General features: G+C 44.9%; 1 protein-coding gene across 1 annotated transcript in view; it reads left to right on the top strand.

Moving 5' to 3' along the window:
* Positions 1 to 20,126, top strand: part of LOC311248903 (aminopeptidase NAALADL1-like) — a gene marked incomplete at both ends in the record, with an annotated part of 65,625 nt that extends 45,499 nt beyond the window's left edge. The window contains 5 exon segments of the mRNA XM_084338132.1: positions 10,173 to 10,346; positions 13,588 to 13,621; positions 13,623 to 13,664; positions 13,758 to 13,850; positions 19,949 to 20,126. Coding sequence (XP_084194258.1) covers positions 10,173 to 10,346; positions 13,588 to 13,621; positions 13,623 to 13,664; positions 13,758 to 13,850; positions 19,949 to 20,126 — 521 coding nt within the window.
* Between the last annotated feature and the right edge of the window lie 2,186 nt (positions 20,127 to 22,312).

The raw sequence follows: 22,312 nt of genomic DNA, 5'->3' as shown, positions 1-22,312 counted from the left end.
GCGTATATTGACGCCTGGGAGTGAGCGGAGTTCCGTCTCCCACTCTCTCCATGTGGAGGCAAGGTGTGCGGGTATTGGGTCGTCCCAGCCCTGGTCCTTGTCCCATAGTGCTCGTACAATCATCTTTGCCCTGGTGGTGTAAGGTAGAATACATCCCAACGGGTCATATTGTCTGGCGAGTGTTCTGTACACACTCCGTCTGGTGGTTGGTGTGGCAATGTATGACGCCGTGGATGGCTGATACATCGGCGAGCGTTGGGGGAGAGGCCTCCTAGGCGAGTCTCCTCTTGCGCCTCTCTGTGGGCTGGTACCGGCAGGGTACCATGGCCCGCTGGTCCAGGTGCTATTCCTCGGGGCTGGTCGTGCGTCATGCTCACCCGTGAATAGAGTCGGGGGTCTGTAGCGCAGCGCCGCGGGGGTATAGCCTGGGCTGTACTGGACCTCCTGGTCCGGTGGAGTACTGTGCTGTCGTCAGGCTTGGTTCTCCTCCTCTCCCTCTTCTTCTTCTATCAGGTCCTCTAGATCCTGTAGTCGTTTATTTAGCTTCTCCGCAGTGTATGCCGCTCCTTCCTTGTAGCTGGGTCTCGCTTGGACCGGTCTGGGAAGGGGGTCTGCGGGGGGTATAGGCTTGGTCTGTTGGTCAAGTTCAGGGTCGCTTGCTCGGTTAGGAGACGCTGCCCTTGACTGTTGTCTCGACGAGTTCCTTGAACCCCTGGCGGAGGGAGAAGGTGTTGCCCTGGGGATCAGCCGCTTCATTAGCCGCGCCCGTAACTTGTCGCGCTCGGCTTGTAGTCTGTCGCGCTCGGCTTGTAGTCTGTCGCGCTCGGTTTGGCGCTGGATGAGATCTGCTTCTCTTTGGGCACCGGCAGCGGCGCGTTGGGCGTCGACCCGGTCTCTTGCCATATGCTCTTCCGTCTGAAGGCGTCTCATCTCCAGGCGTCTGCGCTCTTCTTCGCTCCGTCGTTGCGCTTGGAGTTGTTCACGCTCGCTAAGCGTCTGTGCCCGGAGTCGATCGCGTTCACCCCGAAGTCGATCGCGTTCACCCTGAAGTCGATCGCGTTCACCCTGAAGTCGATCGCGTGCGGTAGAGGCTGTCAGGCTGACGAGGAACGCCTGTTGTAGCATCCTCTCCGCTTCGCTGGGGGAAGGCGGTTGTGGAGGTGAGCCGCTCCTGGGTGAGCCGCTCCTGGGTGTACTCGTTGGGAGTCCTGGAGCTCTATTTCCTCGGCGCTCTCCTCCTCTTCTTCCGTGCAGAGTTCTCTCTCTGTAGGGTTGTCTTCCTCCCGGGGCTGGTCGGGGACTACTTCTTCGGTATTGGCGGGGGGTAAAGGCATGTCAGCTCCCTCCTGGTCCCCACCGTGAGCTTGGTCAGTTACATTAGAACCTACTAGGGCCTCTGTGGTCGGGGAAACCTGGTCGTTAAGGTCAGACATAATTTTACTTTCTACTTTTACCGCGTTTACCGTTTGTCGAAGGCTAGGTAGTTGACTGACAGCGTAATCCTCTAAGTACTGAGGTGGCTGTCGTCTGCGCTGCGGGCGTTCTACATTAGGAGGACCGTTTCGTGGAGTGTTCATCATAGGCCATTTTAATATTAATAACACTATATTAATATTACACTAGTTACCCTCCGGCTCGAAGGACCAATTGTAACTGAGGGGTACAATTCCCTGACTGTATTGATAAGTATGGTATTATTAAACCACTACCTCTTGTACTTTAACTTCTGGCCATCCAGTACATGATATAGATATGATGAACACTTTCCCACCTGATGAAACGAAGTCCACACAAATGTACAAATCGAATATTTTATATAGCAAAGGGTATATACAACGTTCACTTGATGACATTTATGATTTGAAATACACTTGTATGGCAAATGAGTATTCGTAGGTAAATCAACATTGAATGTCCAATCTCTGGTTACGCAGGGAGCAAATATACAACCTGGTTCTTTAGGGAACTATAGCGATGGTACTTAAATGATTATAGCTGGATACACTAAGGGGGGGGGGGGTCCCGCTGGTTGTAAGACAGTAGGAGGGGGGGTTAGAAGAGCCGCTGGCGGTATCCCATCTGGCCGACGATTTCTTGGGAGAATTCAGAGTCCTGAACACGATGCCCACAGAACCTCGGTCCGCAGATGAATACAGCTGGACCCTCTGGTGGACGGTAGCTGCCGGTCCACAACGGAGAGACGTGAGGCGACCTCACTGGTGTAGAGCGCCGTCTCACCTGGACTCCTCTCCGGGGGGTAGTTCCAACACTCAGCAGTGTTGGCCGTTATCCATGGAATAATCAAAGCACCCAAAGCATGTAGATAATCCAAGCCGTGGAAGGCTCGCCGTCGTCCGGGTAAAGTAATCCAATGTACAGGTCCACTCGTCCTGGCCCGGAGCTCCTCGGATGCAAGCACCACAAGTGGTCTGCCCAGCCTGGTTAAGACTCCAGATAACGTCAGGAACGATGGGGGTGCTGCTCACTTTATAACTCTAACCGAACGATGCACCATACATAATAGCTTAATAGAAATACGTCCAACTCGACGGTATAGTGCCAAACTATGACAATTCAACTATTAATCCACACGATATCTCAATGCCTATTCTGAGGCCAAGTAGGCCTTACTGCACCACACGTGCGTCGTGGGTGAGGCTTCGCGTCTGTTACTAGGTTGGAGGGTAAAGAACTAATGGACTAAAAAGGAAAGTTCTACTTTACTTGCGCCATATATATATGCGCTGTGAACAAATAGTACCATTCGTATTTCGCCAGACGTATTCCTACGCGGAACCGGGCTTGCCACGACATGTTGGGCGGCACGATTGAACTTGAACCTAGGGGTATGGCTGCTGGCGCCAGGTTCTCGTCCAATGGTAGAATGAAACTATTATGGGCTGTTTAGTAGACTAAAGGGATATTCAGTGCATATTGTACAAGGAATATACAGGGGATATCAAACGATATACAAATACTATTAAATATATATCCATAAATAAATATATATATTCGGTTTAATCTGATCCTTCACAACAATAGGTGTCAAACTCACGGCCCGCGGGCCAAATGTGGCCCGCCACATCATTTGATGTGGCCCCCCAATTAACATTAATATTGGGTTAAAAAATAGCAGTGTTAAAATAATTGTGGGGTAATGCGTTAATAAAGCTTTAACTTTGACAGCCTTAGTTATTACACATTCTTACACATACATGTATGTTGAACATCTGAGGTATTGATGAAGTAACAAAGGAAAAAAGCCAAAAGCACTTACTCCTCAGACATTCTTTGACAATTTTACAGCCCAAAATACAAAAAAGATCCAGGCAGAACAGGGCCCCGTTTCATGTACCTGGATAACTGAGTTAGCCGGATAACTTTAGCTGGATAACTGGGTTAGCCGGACTTTCCGGTTTCATATACGTGGATTTTCCAGATCACCATGCCAACAGATCCAAAAGTTTGAGCCTGCTCGAAAGCAGAGTTCAAGTTCAAGTTAGCCTGAACTATCGCCACGCCCCCGCAAAGAAGTGACAGCCCGTTTCCTGAAACTATTCCCACAGTCTACGATCTGCATTATACCATTCTGAATTACGTTTTTGTGCTCCATTCTTCCAGAGGGGGCTTTTGAAATGTAAAATAGACCCAAAATGCTGATATTAAATTTACTTTGTCCTAAATAATGCACGTTATATATACCGTGGCGACGGTGGCGCTCGCTCGTGCGACGTACACATGATGTGGTTATTTTAATTGTAACTGGGATTAAGATGTCTGATGAGATGCGCTGTTTGACGGATTTGAGAAATTGAATGAGCCGTTGACGTCACATGAATGAATGAGGATAAAGAAATAAAACTTCATTCAAAATAAGGGATATTCTAAACACGGGTCTCTCGTTCATTAATGTATAAACAATGAATCTATCCCATCTGGCACAGTGGCCCAGCGGTAGCGCTCAAGTCTGCCAACCTAGCGATCGGGGTTCAAATCCCGGTGTTTCCAATATGATTTTTTTGAATATAATATTAATGATTATACGCCAAAGTAGCCTGGTTTTAAGTTAAAATATTATAAATCTACATGCATTGAGGATGTCATTCTTTATATAGCTCTCAACGTGCACCAAATTGAATTATTCCTATATTGCAAAAAGAAGGACCCCGGTCTTGAACCCGGGTCGTCCGTGTGGAAGTCAAAAGAACAACCCGTTGGACCACATTGGAGATAAGTTAAACATTGACTATACATCAATCAATGGGCAAGAAAGCCGTCTCGTAATTCTGTATAACAGTTAACTAGTTATTTTCGCTAGCAAGATCTCATTTGATTATTCAATCCAGCAGGCAAGTTTAAAGAAATATAATCTGATTGATTGCGGTAATGAGGGACTTAGAATTAGCCTATAGATAACGCATTTAACTTGTCGGCGAGGCGATTGAGCCTATTGCAATCTGTCAATAAAGTCTTAAATCAATTAATCAATCAATGCCGTTGAGAATCAGGGTCTCTGCCATCGATACGTGCTGGCTTTCCACCTAAAACGGGAGCGCGCATCTAGCCTGACTTGAGCCTGACTCTCAAGTCTGGCTTGAGTTAACGAGACTGAATCCTCCTTTGTGAAACAGGAAAATCCCGGCTTTGAACATCGGGTTAACTGAAGCTGGATAATGGACATGTTGATCGACTTAGTTGAACCACGTACATGAAACAGGGCCCAGGTAACAAAGGGTTGAAGAAATATTGTCTGAACTGTCAGATGCAAACTGGCTGTGTGACATAACCGAGCATCTCGCTCAATTGAATAAGAAGCTGTAGGGACGCAAACAAGTCCCACCCAAAACTTGACCAATATAGTTGTGAACTGAGACAACCCTTATTTTGTTATTTTTGAGTACAGTTACAGTTGTGTGTTCATGCAGACACATAATAGCAATTTCATTACGAATTGAAAATGGGGGACCCTGATGTAAACAAGTCGAAAGTCTTTCTCTGGTCTGCATCCCCTTAACAATTGTGTGTATTGAGCTGTACTGTACTGTACCCATTCTGCAATCTGTTAATTAAAGTTAATTAAACTATCTTCCATTAGTTGGATGTATGGCCTCTGCAAGGTTGTGTGCAGCCATTTGTTTTTGTAACATCTGCTACATCTGTCCCACGTGTTCTTTGCAGCTCAGTTGTTAGTTCTGCCCCTCTTGACTGTGACAAAAAGGTTTTGAACAAACTTAATGTCATAGCTTGTATTTGATGATATTCTGCTTTGTTATTTACTTGAATGGTTTGATCATTGATTGATGGAGTAATATGGGGTTCTGATAAACAAAAATTATTTGTTAAAATAACATAAGCGAACATATATTTTTACATCTATGCAAATGCATATGCAATATGTATAACTTGAATAAGTAATAAATACAGAAATAACATGTTTAACAATATGTAAATGAGTAGCTACATTTATTTTACATTCCATTAGGTCTTTGGCCCTTTGAGGGCAACCATAATGCTGATGTGGCCCTCTGTAAAAATGAGTTTGACACCCCTGGTTTAAAGTGTTCTATATAAATTATAATAATAGTATTATTATTATTATTATTTTTATTTTTATTTTTTTAAACAAACACATAAACAAACATGACAGCACACGATAAGATATACAAGCATTAGTTGTCAGTGCACATCCAATGAAATCACATTTTAGTTAATTGTCTTATATAGGATATACCCCTAATACCTGTTATCTAAAAACCTACACACATATGCTCCAGCTCGTACCCCCCCCCCTTCCGGACCCCCCATTGGATAATCCATCCATTTTCCCTCGCTCCTAACCAGACATTACCATTATATGCTAGCTTTTATTTTCTCCACCACTTCTAACCACAATGTCATTTTGGATTCATTGAGACCCAAAATTCTTGCTGTAGATATTTCTTGATAGATCACATCGAGATATGTAATAATCCAGACCTTTCGGCACATTTTTTCCGGTTGGAACCATCGTGATGCTATCAGCTTTTTAGCCACTGTGATACCCGATAAAACCAATCTCTTTAGCTGTGGATGTACTGCCCACTCAAAAACATCATTCAGCAGTAGTACAGAGGGGTGTACAGGTATATTCCAATTTAAGAGGTTTGATAGTTGCTGGGTCACCTCTTTCCAGAATATCTTAACTGGTGGGCAGTCCCAGTACATGTGCATAAATGTCCCCTCGTCCCCATTTGTACATAAGGAGCATTTGGAGTCTTGTATAAGACCCATTTTTTTTCAGTCTTATTATAGGAGTCAAGTATGTCCTGTGAATATAGTTAAGATTGATTTGTTGATGGTCCGGGTTCCTTGATGTGAATCGAATATTTGCCCAGGCTTCTTGCCAATCAAAATCACTTTCCAGGTCTGGTATATCCCTCCTCCAGACGGAGTCTAGGTGGAGGGTTTCATATGAGGACGTTAGTAATTGATGATAAAAATCTGAAACAAAACCTCTTGATGTCTCTCTTTCATAGAAGAATTTGTGGTATCTGTGGTGTACAATTGGTATATTTAATGGAACACCGTGAGCCTTCAAACATGCCAATAACTGTGCGTAAAAGTAATATGTGGACTTGGTGAGATTACATTTTTTGCGTATTTCATTGAAACTACAAAAACCCTGTTTATTGAAGACGTCTCCTAATGAGTGTATGCCTTGCTTTTCCCATCTAGGGAATCTTATAGGTTGTTTATCTATCCAGAGTGCATTGTTATTGAATAAGGGAGTATGATTATGCCATTTATGTAGGGTAGAATATTTTTTTTGTGTTTCGCGCCATATCCGGATCGCATGAGTGATTATGGGGCCAAATTTCTGTTCGCATTGCTTAATTGGTAATTTGGTGTATACTATGCCCTTCAGCTTGTGTGGAGCTACTATATTTTCTTCTAAATTTCTCCAGGATACTAACGCTTGGGGATCAAACCATGTTGTTAGTGGTCTTAAAGTGTACGCCTTAAAGTAGTGGTAGAAATCTGGAAATGCCATACCTCCGTCTGCTTTGTTTCTCTGTGCGGTGGATCTTTTTATACGTGGTGGTTTGTTATTCCAAATAAATTTGTATGTGGAGGAGTGTAATTCTTTCCAGTAACCCTTTGGAGGGGGTAACGGTAGCATTGAGCTGAAGAAGTTGATTCTAGGTAGGACGTCCATCTTGATTATTGATATACGTGCCTGTACTGAGTTTTTAAGTTTCGACCACCTGACAAGGTCGTATTTGATTTTGTTTTGGATTTTTATGTAATTGTGCTTCACCGTTTGGCTTATGGTGGGGAATATCTCAACTCCCAAACATCTAAATTGTTTTACCATCTGTATCTCTTTTGGGAGGGTTATGTTTCTTTTTGCAGGGGCGTTAAGTGGGAGGAAGGCCGACTTCGGCCAATTTATCCTAAATCCCGATAGATCTCCAAAGTCCTCAATCAGCTTGAGAAGATGAGGCAATGCTATGTTGGGGTTTTGCATGAACAGTATTACGTCGTCCGCATATAAACTAATTTTGTGTTGTGTGCCCTTGATTATGATTGGTTCTATGGATTGGGATTGTCTTATATATTGTGCTAAAGGCTCTAATGATAGATCGAAAAGTCCGGGACTAAGAGGGCAACCCTGTCTGGCTGAGCGTGATACCGGAAAGATTTTGGAGATGATTGTACCTGTTGTAATCATGGCCGATGGGTCTTTGTATAATACTTTAATCATATCGATGAATCCTTTTCCTAACCCCATCCTTTCTAATACTGCCCATAGATACGACCATTCCAACCTGTCAAAAGCTTTCATTGCATCCAGGGACAGTATCGCCTTAGGTGTGTTGTCTTCCTTATTGGCATCTAGCACATGTAGTAATCGTCTTATGTTATCGGTGATCAAGCGACCTCTTATGAATCCAGTTTGGTCCGGGTGAATTAAAGATGTCATATGCTTTTGTAGTCTGATGGCTAATACCTTAGAGTACAGTTTGATATCGGTTCCGAGGAGGCTTAAAGGTCTATAACTACCGCACTCGGTGGGGTCTTTGTCTTTTTTTAAGGAGGACTGTTATGAGTGCAATATTGTCATTCTTATGGAAGTTCCCCTCCTTAACAGAGTATAAAATCATATTTAGTAATAAGGGTCCAATTATGTCCCAACAAGAGAAGTACATTTCTGGTGGGATACCGTCTCTTCCAGGAGCCCTACCACTTTTCATTTCAGATATGGCCTCCCTAAGTTCATCTAGTGTGATCGGTGTTTCTAACTGTTTAGCGTCATCCTCTGAAACTTTAGGGAGAATGATTTGATTAAGATATGTGTCCATTTTGTTTTGATCGAAGGTCGTTTCTGTTTTATATAAGTCGGAGTAGAATTCTTTGAATGTATCATTTATTTTTGTATCATTTATTTTTTCAGGGTCTGTTTCAAGTACTTGTTGTGCTCTAATGGTAGTTATATCTGCAAATTTTGCATTAATTCTTAATCGCATGGCTAATAGGTGACTAGGTTTAGAACCTTGGGAGTACTGCTGTTGTCTTGTGCTACGTATTTGTATTTCCGATTGTTGTCTGTATATGGCATTGGTCTCTTTTTTTAGTACCTTAACTTGATTTTCTAGTCGAGTTGAGTTGTTGTATTTTAAAGAATTAAATAACGTTGAGTAAAGCGTTTCCAGCTCAGCCAGTTTTGTGCATTGATTCTTGCGCATTTTGGAGGAAAAGCTATCAGTGAAATCTTTGATCATTCCTTTTACCGACATCCATATTATTCTGGGGTCTTGCACCGAGTTTGCATTCTCCCGTAGGAATACTATAAGAGCTTCTTTGAGTTGTGTAATGAATTCCTTGTTATTAAGCAGCATAGAGTTAAATCGCCATCTTGGGGCTCGGGAAGATAGTATACCAAATGTTCCTTTTAGGAGTAAATAACAGTGATCTGATAGTGCGTTGGGTATCATTTCCACTTCATATTTATCAAATAGTCTCGGGGATGCAAAGACATAATCTATTCTGGATAATGTGTTATGTCTCGCAGATCGACAAGAGTACTTTCGGGTCGTGGGATTAAGTGATCGCCATAAGTCATTTACACCTGTAATCTTCGACCAATCCTTTAATGCATTAGATGAATTATTTTGTTCGCTGGAAAAGGCGAGGTAAGATTTGTCCATCCTTGGATTCCAAATGGCATTATTTTATTTTATTTTTGTATCCACTTTTTCTTCTTATTTTTCTATTTTTCTCCCATCCCAATTTTAGTATTTCCAATTCTTCCCTCCCCTGTCTTGAACGTTGCTAGACTATGCCTCCCACTGGTCGGCTGTAGTGAGGATAGAAGCCTTGCATCACGTGTACCCTCCGGTACACGAGGAGGCAGCCTGTCGCATCTTTTCACCAGACAGCTCGAACTCTCAGGGCTAGATCCACAAAGAATGGATTGCACAGAGCAAGTTGCACCCTTACTTACAATTCATTTAATTACGAATTGAAAATGGGGGACCCTGATGTAAACAAGACGAAAGTCTTTCTCTGGTCTGCATCCCCTTAACAATTGTGTGTATTGAGCCGTACTGTATTGTACCCATTCTGCAATCTGTTAATACAATTTTCATTCAATCAATCACCGTGCAGATTGAATGACACGTGGGAGGCTCACGCTGCCCCCGATACTTCCTGTTTCTGCTGTACAGGCGCACCAACCGACCTGTAGGAGTCGCTGTCCACAACGTCCAATCCCCACCCACCGGCTTTCCCACCCTCTAACACTGCCAATTGTGTTAGTATGACGGCCGGCCAAGCCGGTAGCAACGCCGAGAGCTGGGCTCGATACCAGCATCTCCTGCGTTAGTGACGAGCGCCTTGCCCACTGCGCCACTTAGCCGCCCCCTATTATTATTATTATTATTATTACTTGGTCACCAGCTGGTCTGTTCAACGACTTTGGTCCAGTTGGCTGTAAGAAGCAGCACAGCCTCAGCACAGTCTAGCGGGGCATTTCAACCTTTTATTAAAAAAATTCACGAGTAACAAAACGGAGACAAAAACAGGTGTAAAGTGCATACATATAACACAAAAACCCACCCAAAGGGAAGACACTTACACTGCTGGTATCTGAAAAGCCTCCTTTGTATCTCAGTCGTCTGGCTCTCTTCCAGGTTTCACCAGCCACCAAGCCGTTGCCAGGACAGCAGGGAACGTCCTGATGCGATTGGCTGACAGCCTGGTGTTACCATTCATCTGCAGCGACTATGCAGAGAGTCTGGAGGGCTACCTCAACAAAGCACTGGAGCTCTACCAGGGAGGTCTGGCAGCCAATAACATCTCTATGGGTAAGAGACAGACAATTACAACCACCCAAAGGATGCTTCCCATTTGTTTTAGTTTAGTTTTCCCCCCCTCGTGATAGAATAGAATAGAATAGACTTTTAATTGTCATTGCACAGTATACAACGAAATTTCAGGGGAGCTCCCACAGACCGTAGTACATATATACATAAACACATAACACATATAACACTGTACATAACAGAATATTTTAAATAATAAAGTGCATAATGGGTGGTAATCAGAGATTATCAAGTGCAGTGGTAAGTGCATGGTGCACGTGAGGGGACAGTCAATGAGTATTTAACAGTCTAACTGCTTGGGGGAAAAAGCGGTTCTTAAATCTTGTACTCTTGGCATGTATGGACCGGTATCTCCTTCCTGAGGGAAGGAGCTGAAAGAGGTGATGTGCTGGGTGCGACTGGTCCTTGATGATACATTTGGAGCGGTGGAGGCAGCGGGAGGTGAAGACGGAGGTGATGTTTGGTAGAGGAGTCCCGACGATCCTGCCTGCCGCCTTCACCACCCTCTGTAGAGCCTCTTGCTCTGCCTTTGTGCAGCTGGAGAACCACACAGACACACCGTAGGTCAGCACACTCTCAACCGCACAATGGTAAAAGTTGACAAGGAGATTTCGTGGCAGGCCAGCCTGCTTCAGCTTCCTTAGATAGTATAGGTGTTGCTGGGCTTTCCCGATCACTGAGGCGGTGTTGGTGCTCCAAGACAGGGTCTCACTCACACTGAGACCCAGGAACTTGAACTCAGTGACCCTCTCCACTACCTCGTTGTTGATGAGCAGAGGGGAGTGGTCAGGTCTTGATCTTCTAAAATCCACTATGATCTCTCTTGTTTTCTTTATATTGAGCGCCAGGTTGTTATTATCACACCAGACTATAAGGTCCTCCACCTCCCTCCTGTAGGCAGACTCATTGTTGTTTGTTATGAGACCCACAACTGTGGTATCGTCTGCGAACTTGATGATGTAATTGGAGGGGTAGGAGGGGGAACAGTAATGTGTGAGCAGGGTGTACAGTAATGGGCTGAGTACGCAACCCTGCGGGGCGCCGGTGCTGAGAGACAGGGTGGACGAGGTGTAGTTGCCCAGTCTGACGGCTTGTGTGCGGTTTGTGAGGAAGTCCAGCACCCAGTTACACCGTGTATTACACAGACCCAGGGTTTGGAGTTTACTGATGAGTTTACGGGGGAGTATGGTGTTGAAGGCAGAGCTATAGTCGACAAAGAGCATTCTTACGTAGGTGTTTTTCTTTTCTAGGTGTTCTAGGGCGGTATGAAGCACAATGGCTATAGCATAGTGAGGTTTGTTTGACCTTAGAGTAGTCTAAGAACCATAAAATTGTAATGTATGGATTGGCTCTCTGGTCATTTCATTAACTCATTGACGCGCGGCTGTTTACTCATCTCTACTCAATGGCGCCAGCATTATTGACCATTTTAGCAATGTTTGCGGACCCACCGTGTTCTGTATTATAGCTATGGAGACAATAGTATGGCTCATTTGACAGGCATTGTTTATAGTCCAACATTGACGAAACAGTTCATTTCTACATACTGTAGTTTGTGCACTATTACACGCTAAACATCGCCCCTTTCCAAAATAATCCAGTCTTTTTTCATAGATTGCGAGATATGACGCGTTATATGCATTATGGCCAAATCGTTCGGGTTGCTCGCCTGGAACTCCAAATACTTCCAAATCAAAGGTATATACCATGTACATATGTGTCTTCACAAAATCATCAAGCATGTTTTAGGTCCGGTAAAATACGACACTGATCGGTACAGAAACATGTTCTAGGTCAGGCCATGTGAGCGGATCGGAGCGTGAGCGGCGCGGGGAGCGGGCGGTTTTGACGTGAGCGAGGAGTGGGTTTTAAAATGGGTCGGCGCGACGTCCGGAGCGAGAGTTCTCCTCCGCTCCAATCCACTCCGGGACGCTCACACAGTGGTTTAACACTGATGTAATAATATACATGTAGTACAATGCCAAAGCAACAGATGGCGATGTACAAACATGAAGGCCATTTTCAACCAATGAGAATTGAGAAGGGTGAACCTGTGATATCCTGTTCAGGCTTCACTCCTCCTCCTTCACTCACTCCTGTTAGAAAAGTATCGACGCCATTGTTGTTGTCGTTAGCTTACATGCTAACGTTAATGGCAGCGACCATAGCATTGTGGCTTGGCTAACTATCATCGCTTAATAGAGCTAGTGAATGGATAAACAATGTTATTTAACATTGCAGAATGGGTACAATTACAATGCTGCTCAATACAAACAATTGTTAAGGGGCCCAGGGGGTGTAGACTGTTGTAGTTTGAGCTAATTTACACCATGCTCCAAAAAAAATTATAAAAAGCCTAGCAATCTGGCGCGGGGAGCGGGGAGCACTCGATTCAAGGTGAGCGGTGAGGGAGCGGAGAGCGACTTGGGGGCGGGGTCAACATGAGCGATTAGCGGAGCGGACCAAGCTTTAAAGAGCGAAGAGCGGATTTCTCGGCCGCGCCGATCCGCTCACGTGGCCTGTTCTAGGTTAAAAAAATACCAGTAGGTTACCTAAGATAGACCTTACCTGAGTCAGAAGGTACTCTAAAATGAATAAATCCCAGTCGATCCCATGGCAATCGCAATTACTCTTATGTATATTGGGCATGGCTACCATACGGGAAAGAATACCTCTGAGGCACCAAATCTTCCACCGATTGCTATGTCGTGATCCACTCTGAGACGGAAGCAGCCGGAGGTAAGACCACTGATATCCCCAGTTCAAAAGGTAGGGGATACTGCCACCTGGTGGGATTCGATCGTCATTGCAATTCCAACGTAGGTAGCTGTGCCAGGGAGACCCAGGGAGCTCCGAGCGAGTGTATAGAACAGGGATCAAAGGAAAAATATCAAACGATCCAGAAACGAGTATACTAGTTTTTGGCGCTCAAGCGTTGGCGACGAAACACTAGTATAGTCGTTTTTGGCGCAGAAAGAGTTAAGAATCTGGTAGAACAACATGTTGTAATTGCCGACTTATTAACCGTGGCTATATTGTTAATATCTGTATAGTGACTATCAGAGAACCAAACCATACATTCTCATCTCACCCTGTTGACTATTCTCAGGCCAAGGAACCTTCTTCTGAATAACAATAAAACAGGAATTACCCTTTAAGAAGGTAAAATCCTTGCTTGATAAAGAGGTTGCGGCCGCTATAGTATATCATTGTCTCATTTCAGAACCGCTAAAGACTGCAGTGGCCAGGTTCCGCTCAGCTGGACCAGGTGATTCAAGAGGCAGACTTTGCAAATGAGACGTAAGAGCTCTTCGTTATGTGTCACATGCACACATGCATGCAAGTGCACACACACGGACACACATGCACACGGTTTCTTTTGTCTCTTTTCAGACCCTTGAAGGCTCGTAGGATCAACGACCAGCTCATGCTGCTGGATCGGGCCTTCTTGGACCCTCAGGCTTTCCCAGATAAGTACGCATACAGGTAAGGAAACAATGTTACAAACCTCCTACTACTATCATTCAGGAACTTTGGTGGTCGAACCTGACAATCCAACAACGACTTAAGTCATTGAGGTAAAGATTTAAATCGTAAATAGTGAATGGTGCATTTATATAGCGCTTTTATCCAAAGCACTCACATTCACCCATTCACACACCGACACGGAGGCAACCACTCTCTCTCCCATGAGCTCAATGTAACGCAGAAGTGCAGTGGTCTATGGTAACTATTACATTACAGTCTCTTGCTTCGAGTCTGCCTGACCCAGAAATACTTCTGAACCAATACTGTCATTTGTCACTTCATAACATAGTTACAGACTCACCACCTCTCTTCCTCCCTGTGTGTCACTTCATAACATAGTTACAGACTCACCACCTCTCTCTTCCTCCCTGTGTGTCACTTCATAACATAGTTACAGACTCACCACCTCTCTTCCTCCCTGTGTGTCACTTCATAACATAGTTACAGACTCACCACCTCTCTCTTCCTCCCTGTGTGTCACTTCATAACATAGTTACAGACTCACCACCTCTCTCTTCCTCCCTGTGTGTCACTTCATAACATAGTTACAGACTCACCACCTCTCTTCCTCCCTGTGTGTCACTTCATAACATAGTTACAGACTCACCACCTCTCTTCCTCCCTGTGCGTCACTTCATAACATAGTTACAGACTCACCACCTCTCTTCCTCCCTGTGTGTCACTTCATAACATAGTTACAGACTCACCACCTCTCTTCCTCCCTGTGCGTCACTTCATAACATAGTTACAGACTCACCACCTCTCTTCCTCCCTGTGTGTCACTTCATAACATAGTTACAGACTCACCACCTCTCTCTTCCTCCCTGTGTGTGACTTCATAACATAGTTACAGACTCACCACCTCTCTTCCTCCCTGTGTGTCACTTCATAACATAGTTACAGACTCACCACCTCTCTTCCTCCCTGTGTGTCACTTCATAACATAGTTACAGACTCACCACCTCTCTCTTCCTCCCTGTGTCACTTCATAACATAGTTACAGACTCATCACCTCTCTCTTCCTCCCTGTGTGTCACTTCATAACATAGTTACAGACTCATCACCTCTCTCTTCCTCCCTGTGTGTCACTTCATAACATAGTTACAGACTCACCACCTCTCTCTTCCTCCCTGTGTGTCACTTCATAACATAGTTACAGACTCACCACCTCTCTCTTCCTCCCTGTGTGTCACTTCATAACATAGTTACAGACTCACCACCTCTCTCTTCCTCCCTGTGTGTCACTTCATAACATAGTTACAGACTCACCACCTCTCTTCCTCCCTGTGTGTCACTTCATAACATAGTTACAGACTCACCACCTCTCTCTTCCTCCCTGTGTGTCACTTCATAACATAGTTACAGACTCACCACCTCTCTTCCTCCCTGTGTGTCACTTCATAACATAGTTACAGACTCACCACCTCTCTCTTCCTCCCTGTGTGTCACTTCATAACATAGTTACAGACTCACCACCTCTCTCTTCCTCCCTGTGTGTCACTTCATAACATAGTTACAGACTCACCACCTCTCTTCCTCCCTGTGTCACTTCATGACATACAGACTCACCACCTCTCTTCCTCCCTGTGTCACTTCATGACATACAGACTCACCACCTCTCTCTTCCTCCCTGTGTGTGACTTCATAACATAGTTACAGACCCACCACCTCTCTTCCTCCCTGTGTGTCACTTCATAACATAGTTACAGACTCACCACCTCTCTCTTCCTCCCTGTGTGTCACTTCATAACATAGTTACACAGACTCACCACCTCTCTCTTCCTCCCTGCGTCACTTCATAAACATAGTTACAGACTCACCACCTCTCTCTTCCTCCCTGTGTGTCACTTCATAACATAGTTACAGACTCACCACCTCTCTCTTCCTCCCTGTGTGTCACTTCATAACATAGTTACAGACTCACCACCTCTCGCTTCCTCCCTGTGTGTGACTTCATAACATAGTTACAGACTCACCACCTCTCGCTTCCTCCCTGTGTCACTTCATAACATAGTTACAGACTCACCACCTCTCTCTTCCTCCCTGTGTGTCACTTCATAACATAGTTACAGACTCACCACCTCTCTTCCTCCCTGTGTGTCACTTCATAACATAGTTACAGACTCACCACCTCTCTTCCTCCCTGTGTGTCACTTCATAACATAGTTACAGACTCACCACCTCTCTTCCTCCCTGTGTGTCACTTCATAACATAGTTACAGACTCACCACCTCTCTCTTCCTCCCTGTGTGTGACTTCATAACATAGTTACAGACTCACCACCTCTCTCTTCCTCCCTGTGTGTCACTTCATAACATAGTTACAGACTCACCACCTCTCTTCCTCCCTGTGTGTCACTTCATAACATAGTTACAGACTCACCACCTCTCTCTTCCTCCCTGCGTCACTTCATAAACATAGTTACAGACTCACCACCTCTCTCTGCCTCCCTGTGTGTGACTTCATAACATAGTTACAGACTCACCACCTCTCTCTTCCTCCCTGTGTGTGACTTCATAACATAGTTACAGACGCACCACCTCTCTCTTCCTCCCTGTGTCACTTCATAACATAGTTACAGACTCACCACCTCTCTCTGCCTCCCTGTGTGTCACTTCATAACATAGTTACAGACTCACCACCTCTCTCTTCCTCCCTGCGTCACTTCATAAACATAGTTACAGACTCACCACCTCTCTCTTCCTCCCTGTGTGTCACTTCATAACATAGTTACAGACTCACCACCTCTCTTCCTCCCTGTGTGTCACTTCATAACATAGTTACAGACTCACCACCTCTCTCTTCCTCCCTGTGTGTCACTTCATAACATAGTTACAGACTCACCACCTCTCTCTGCCTCCCTGTGTGTCACTTCATAACATAGTTACAGACTCACCACCTCTCTTCCTCCCTGTGTGTCACTTCATAACATAGTTACAGACTCACCACCTCTCTCTTCCTCCCTGTGTGTCACTTCATAACATAGTTACAGACTCACCACCTCTCTCTTCCTCCCTGTGTGTCACTTCATAACATAGTTACAGACTCACCACCTCTCTCTTCCTCCCTGTGTCACTTCATAACATAGTTACAGACTCACCACCTCTCTCTTCCTCCCTGTGTGTCACTTCATAACATAGTTACAGACTCACCACCTCTCTTCCTCCCTGTGTGTCACTTCATAACATAGTTACAGACTCACCACCTCTCTCTTCCTCCCTGTGTGTCACTTCATAACATAGTTACAGACTCACCACCTCTCTTCCTCCATGTGTGTCACTTCATAACATAGTTACAGACTCACCACCTCTCTTCCTCCCTGTGTGTCACTTCATAACATAGTTACAGACTCACCACCTCTCTTCCTCCCTGTGTGTCACTTCATAACATAGTTACAGACTCACCACCTCTCTTCCTCCCTGTGTCACTTCATAACATAGTTACAGACTCACCACCTCTCTTCCTCCCTGTGTGTCACTTCATAACATAGTTACACAGACTCACCACCTCTCTCTTCCTCCCTGTGTGTCACTTCATAACATAGTTACAGACTCACCACCTCTCTTCCTCCCTGTGTGTCACTTCATAACATAGTTACAGACTCATCACCTCTCTCTACCTCCCTGTGTCACTTCATAACATAGTTACAGACTCACCACCTCTCTCTACCTCCCTGTGTGTCACTTCATAACATAGTTACAGACTCACCACCTCTCTCTTCCTCCCTGTGTGTCACTTCATAACATAGTTACAGACTCACCACCTCTCTCTTCCTCCCTGTGTGTCACTTCATAACATAGTTACAGACTCACCACCTCTCTCTTCCTCCCTGTGTGTCACTTCATAACATAGTTACAGACTCACCACCTCTCTCTTCCTCCCTGTGTGTCACTTCATAACATAGTTACAGACTCACCACCCCTCTCTTCCTCCCTGTGTGTCACTTCATAACATAGTTACAGACTCACCACCTCTCTCTTCCTCCCTGTGTGTCACTTCATAACATAGTTACAGACTCACCACCCCTCTCTTCCTCCCTGTGTGTCACTTCATAACATAGTTACAGACTCACCACCTCTCTCTTCCTCCCTGCGTCACTTCATAAACATAGTTACAGACTCACCACCTCTCTCTTCCTCCCTGTGTGTCACTTCATAACATAGTTACAGACTCACCACCTCTCTCTTCCTCCCTGTGTGTCACTTCATAACATAGTTACAGACTCACCACCTCTCGCTTCCTCCCTGTGTGTGACTTCATAACATAGTTACAGACTCACCACCTCTCGCTTCCTCCCTGTGTCACTTCATAACATAGTTACAGACTCACCACCTCTCTCTTCCTCCCTGTGTGTCACTTCATAACATAGTTACAGACTCACCACCTCTCTTCCTCCCTGTGTGTCACTTCATAAACATAGTTACAGACTCACCACCTCTCTCTGCCTCCCTGTGTGTGACTTCATAACATAGTTACAGACTCACCACCTCTCTCTGCCTCCCTGTGTGTGACTTCATAACATAGTTACAGACGCACCACCTCTCTCTTCCTCCCTGTGTCACTTCATAACATAGTTACAGACTCACCACCTCTCTCTGCCTCCCTGTGTGTCACTTCATAACATAGTTACAGACTCACCACCTCTCTCTTCCTCCCTGCGTCACTTCATAAACATAGTTACAGACTCACCACCTCTCTCTTCCTCCCTGTGTGTCACTTCATAACATAGTTACAGACTCACCACCTCTCTTCCTCCCTGTGTGTCACTTCATAACATAGTTACAGACTCACCACCTCTCTTCCTCCCTGTGTCACTTCATAACATAGTTACAGACTCACCACCTCTCTCTTCCTCCCTGTGTGTCACTTCATAACATAGTTACAGACTCACCACCTCTCTCTTCCTCCCTGTGTGTCACTTCATAACATAGTTACAGACTCACCACCTCTCTTCCTCCCTGTGTGTCACTTCATAACATAGTTACAGACTCACCACCTCTCTTCCTCCCTGTGTGTCACTTCATAACATAGTTACAGACTCACCACCTCTCTCTTCCTCCCTGTGTGTCACTTCATGACATACAGACTCACCACCTCTCGCTTCCTCCCTGTGTGTCACTTCATAACATAGTTACACAGACTCACCACCTCTCTCTTCCTCCCTGTGTGTCACTTCATAACATAGTTACAGACTCACCACCTCTCTCTTCCTCCCTGTGTGTCACTTCATAACATAGTTACACAGACTCACCACCTCTCTCTTCCTCCCTGTGTGTCACTTCATAACATAGTTACAGACTCACCACCTCTCTTCCTCCCTGTGTGTCACTTCATAACATAGTTACACAGACTCACCACCTCTCTCTTCCTCCCTGTGTGTCACTTCATAACATAGTTACAGACTCACCACCTCTCTCTTCCTCCCTGTGTGTGACTTCATAACATAGTTACAGACTCACCACCTCTCTCTTCCTCCCTGTGTGTGACTTCATAACATAGTTACAGACGCACCACCTCTCGCTTCCTCCCTGTGTCACTTCATAACATAGTTACAGACTCACCACCTCTCTTCCTCCCTGTGTGTCACTTCATAACATAGTTACAGACTCACCACCTCTCTTCCTCCCTGTGTGTCACTTCATAACATAGTTACAGACTCACCACCTCTCTCTGCCTCCCTGTGTGTCACTTCATAACATAGTTACAGACTCACCACCTCTCTCTTCCTCCCTGTGTGTCACTTCATAACATAGTTACAGACTCACCACCTCTCTCTTCCTCCCTGTGTGTCACTTCATAACATAGTTAGACTCACCACCTCTCTCTTCCTCCCTGTGTGTGACTTCATAACATAGTTACAGACTCACCACCTCTCTCTTCCTCCCTGTGTCACTTCATAACATAGTTACAGACGCACCACCTCTCGCTTCCTCCCTGTGTCACTTCATAACATAGTTACAGACTCACCACCTCTCTATTCCTCCCTGTGTGTGACTTCATAACATACTGTAGTTGCAGACTCACCACCTCTCTCTTCCTCCCTGTGTGTCACTTAGACATGTGATCTGGGCCTCCAGTGACGCTGGCCAGCCTACCTTCCCAGGTTTGGCTGATGCCTATAAGAACGCCATGTCCTCTGGACTGGACAGTGACTGGGGTAAGGCGCACCGCCACCTGTCAATCCTCAGCCAAGCCATTGAGGGCGCCACACACACCCTGGTGGACGTCATATAGCGACGACCTAAGTGCATTTGAGATTTTTATTTGTATTATTGTTTTTGTTATTTGTTATTATTACAAAGGCACACTAAATTTGTATTGTTTGTATCCTATGACAATATGTATTCAGTTTTTGAATTCAATTAACAAAGTTCATGGCTAAATCCTGGCATGAATCTTTGTGATGTGTTCAGTCTCTATCATAAGAACAATGTAGACTTTTTACAGTAAAGTACATTTCCAGAAACTGAGTCACCATTTGTAGCCTTTTAATTTCTTAACCACTCGTCACTGTTCACATACTCCGTTTCAGAACCACTCATAACTGTTAGCATGTTTCAGAACCACTCATCGCTGTTAGCATACTCTGTTTCAGAACCACTCATCACTGTTAGCATACTCTGTTTCAGAACCACTCATAACTGTTAACATACTCTGTTTCAGAACCACTCATAACTGTTAAGCATGTTTCAGAACCAGTCATCACTGTTAGCATGTTTCAGAACCACTCTCATAACTGTTAGCATGTTTCAGAACCAGTCATCACTGTTAGCATGTTTCAGAACCACTCTCATAACTGTTAGCATGTTTCAGAACCAGTCATCACTGTTAGCATGTTTCAGAACCACTCTTCACTGTTAGCATGTTTCAGAACCACTCAGCTGTGGATAGCGCCGAATAGACCCCTTACCTCTACCCCATCCCCTCGTTGAAACCAATAGTATATCTGCAGAGCCCGGAACAAGTCAGACACATTCTACAAACATGTCTAATGTGAAATATATAAGCATGTAAGCAAAACTAGATTTTAGGTCTGTGATGGAAAGTGATTGTTTTTTTTTTGTTTTTTTGCATTATCTTTTTCCCCCTCCTTCTTTTTCCGATTTTTCTCCCATCCCACTGTTAGTCGTTATGCCAATTCCCAACCCCCTTCCTGGTTGTTGCGCACTTTCCCCTACTGTTGGTCCGAGAGGCCGGAGACTGTCACATGCTTTCCTCCGACGCATGTGCAGCCAGCCTGGCCGCGCAGATTCTCACTGGGAGAGTGTAACGTGTGGGAGGCCGCACTACCTCTCACCAGATCCTACCTTCGCTGAGCAGGCGCCCCGACCGAACTGTAGGGGTCGCTGTCCACAACGCCCAGGACCCACCCACGGCTCCCCTCCCCCTAACTCAGCCAAACGAGTTAGTATAGCGATCAGCCCGAGCCAAGGCAATGCTGACTCTCCGGGAGTGGAAAGTGATTGTTAACATTATATTTTTTTTAATAAAGAATTTAAAAAAAATATTTTCTTCTTCTCGCGAGGCCCAGTGCGACCGCACTGCTCGCACACCCCTAGCGGCGGCCCTGACTGTTAGCATGTTTCAGAACCACTCATCACTGTTAGCATGTTTCAGAACCACTCATCACTGTTAGCATGTTTCAGAACCACTCATCACTGTTAGCTGGTTTCAGAACCACTCTTCACTGTTAGCTGGTTTCAGAACCACTCTTCACTGTTAGCATGTTTCAGAACCACTCAGCTGCATTGGCATCAGTGGTTCTCAACCTGGAGGTCAAGAACTCTAATGGAAGTGGCAAAAAGATATTAAAATAGAAAATGTTTGGTACAGATGCTTTTTTCTGGTGAAATTACGCTTTTCATGACTAACTGACAAAAAAGGTTAAAACCCATTTTATACTGTTCATGACAGTCTTTAATTGATATAAATATAACTTTAATATAACCTGGTCTGGTCTCCGAGTAGAAGGTATTAACGATTTTGCCAGATACATCTGACCCTTCTCTTACACAATTCGCCAAACCCTCCTGCTCACTTACAAACCCCTCCATAATCTGGCACCTAAGTACCTCACTGACCTCCTCCACCCCTACACTCAGTCACGGTCCCTGCGATCCACAGACACTGGCCAGCTCTCCATTCCCTGAACCAGACTGCGGACCTATGGGGACAGAGCTTTCAGCGTGGCAGCTCCCACCCTATGGAACTCCCTCCCCACAGAGCTCCCTCCCCAACTCTGGACTCATTCAAAAAACTCCTCAAAACCCACCTCTTCAACTTGGCCTTTAACCCCTAATTTCTCACTTTGTATGCTGTGTCTGTCCACTATGTTTGTTACTTTAGTTATTTCCCCCCCCTATGTAAAGCGACCTTGGTACAAAAATATCAATAAAAAAAAAAAAAAAGTAATGCTGGTT

This window comes from Notolepis coatsorum (assembly GCF_963971535.1).
Source record: "Notolepis coatsorum genome assembly, chromosome: 2".
Lineage (NCBI taxonomy): Eukaryota > Metazoa > Chordata > Actinopteri > Aulopiformes > Paralepididae > Notolepis > Notolepis coatsorum.
The sequence above is the reverse complement of the archived record's forward strand: the minus strand, read 5'-3'. Positions and strand labels throughout refer to the sequence as shown.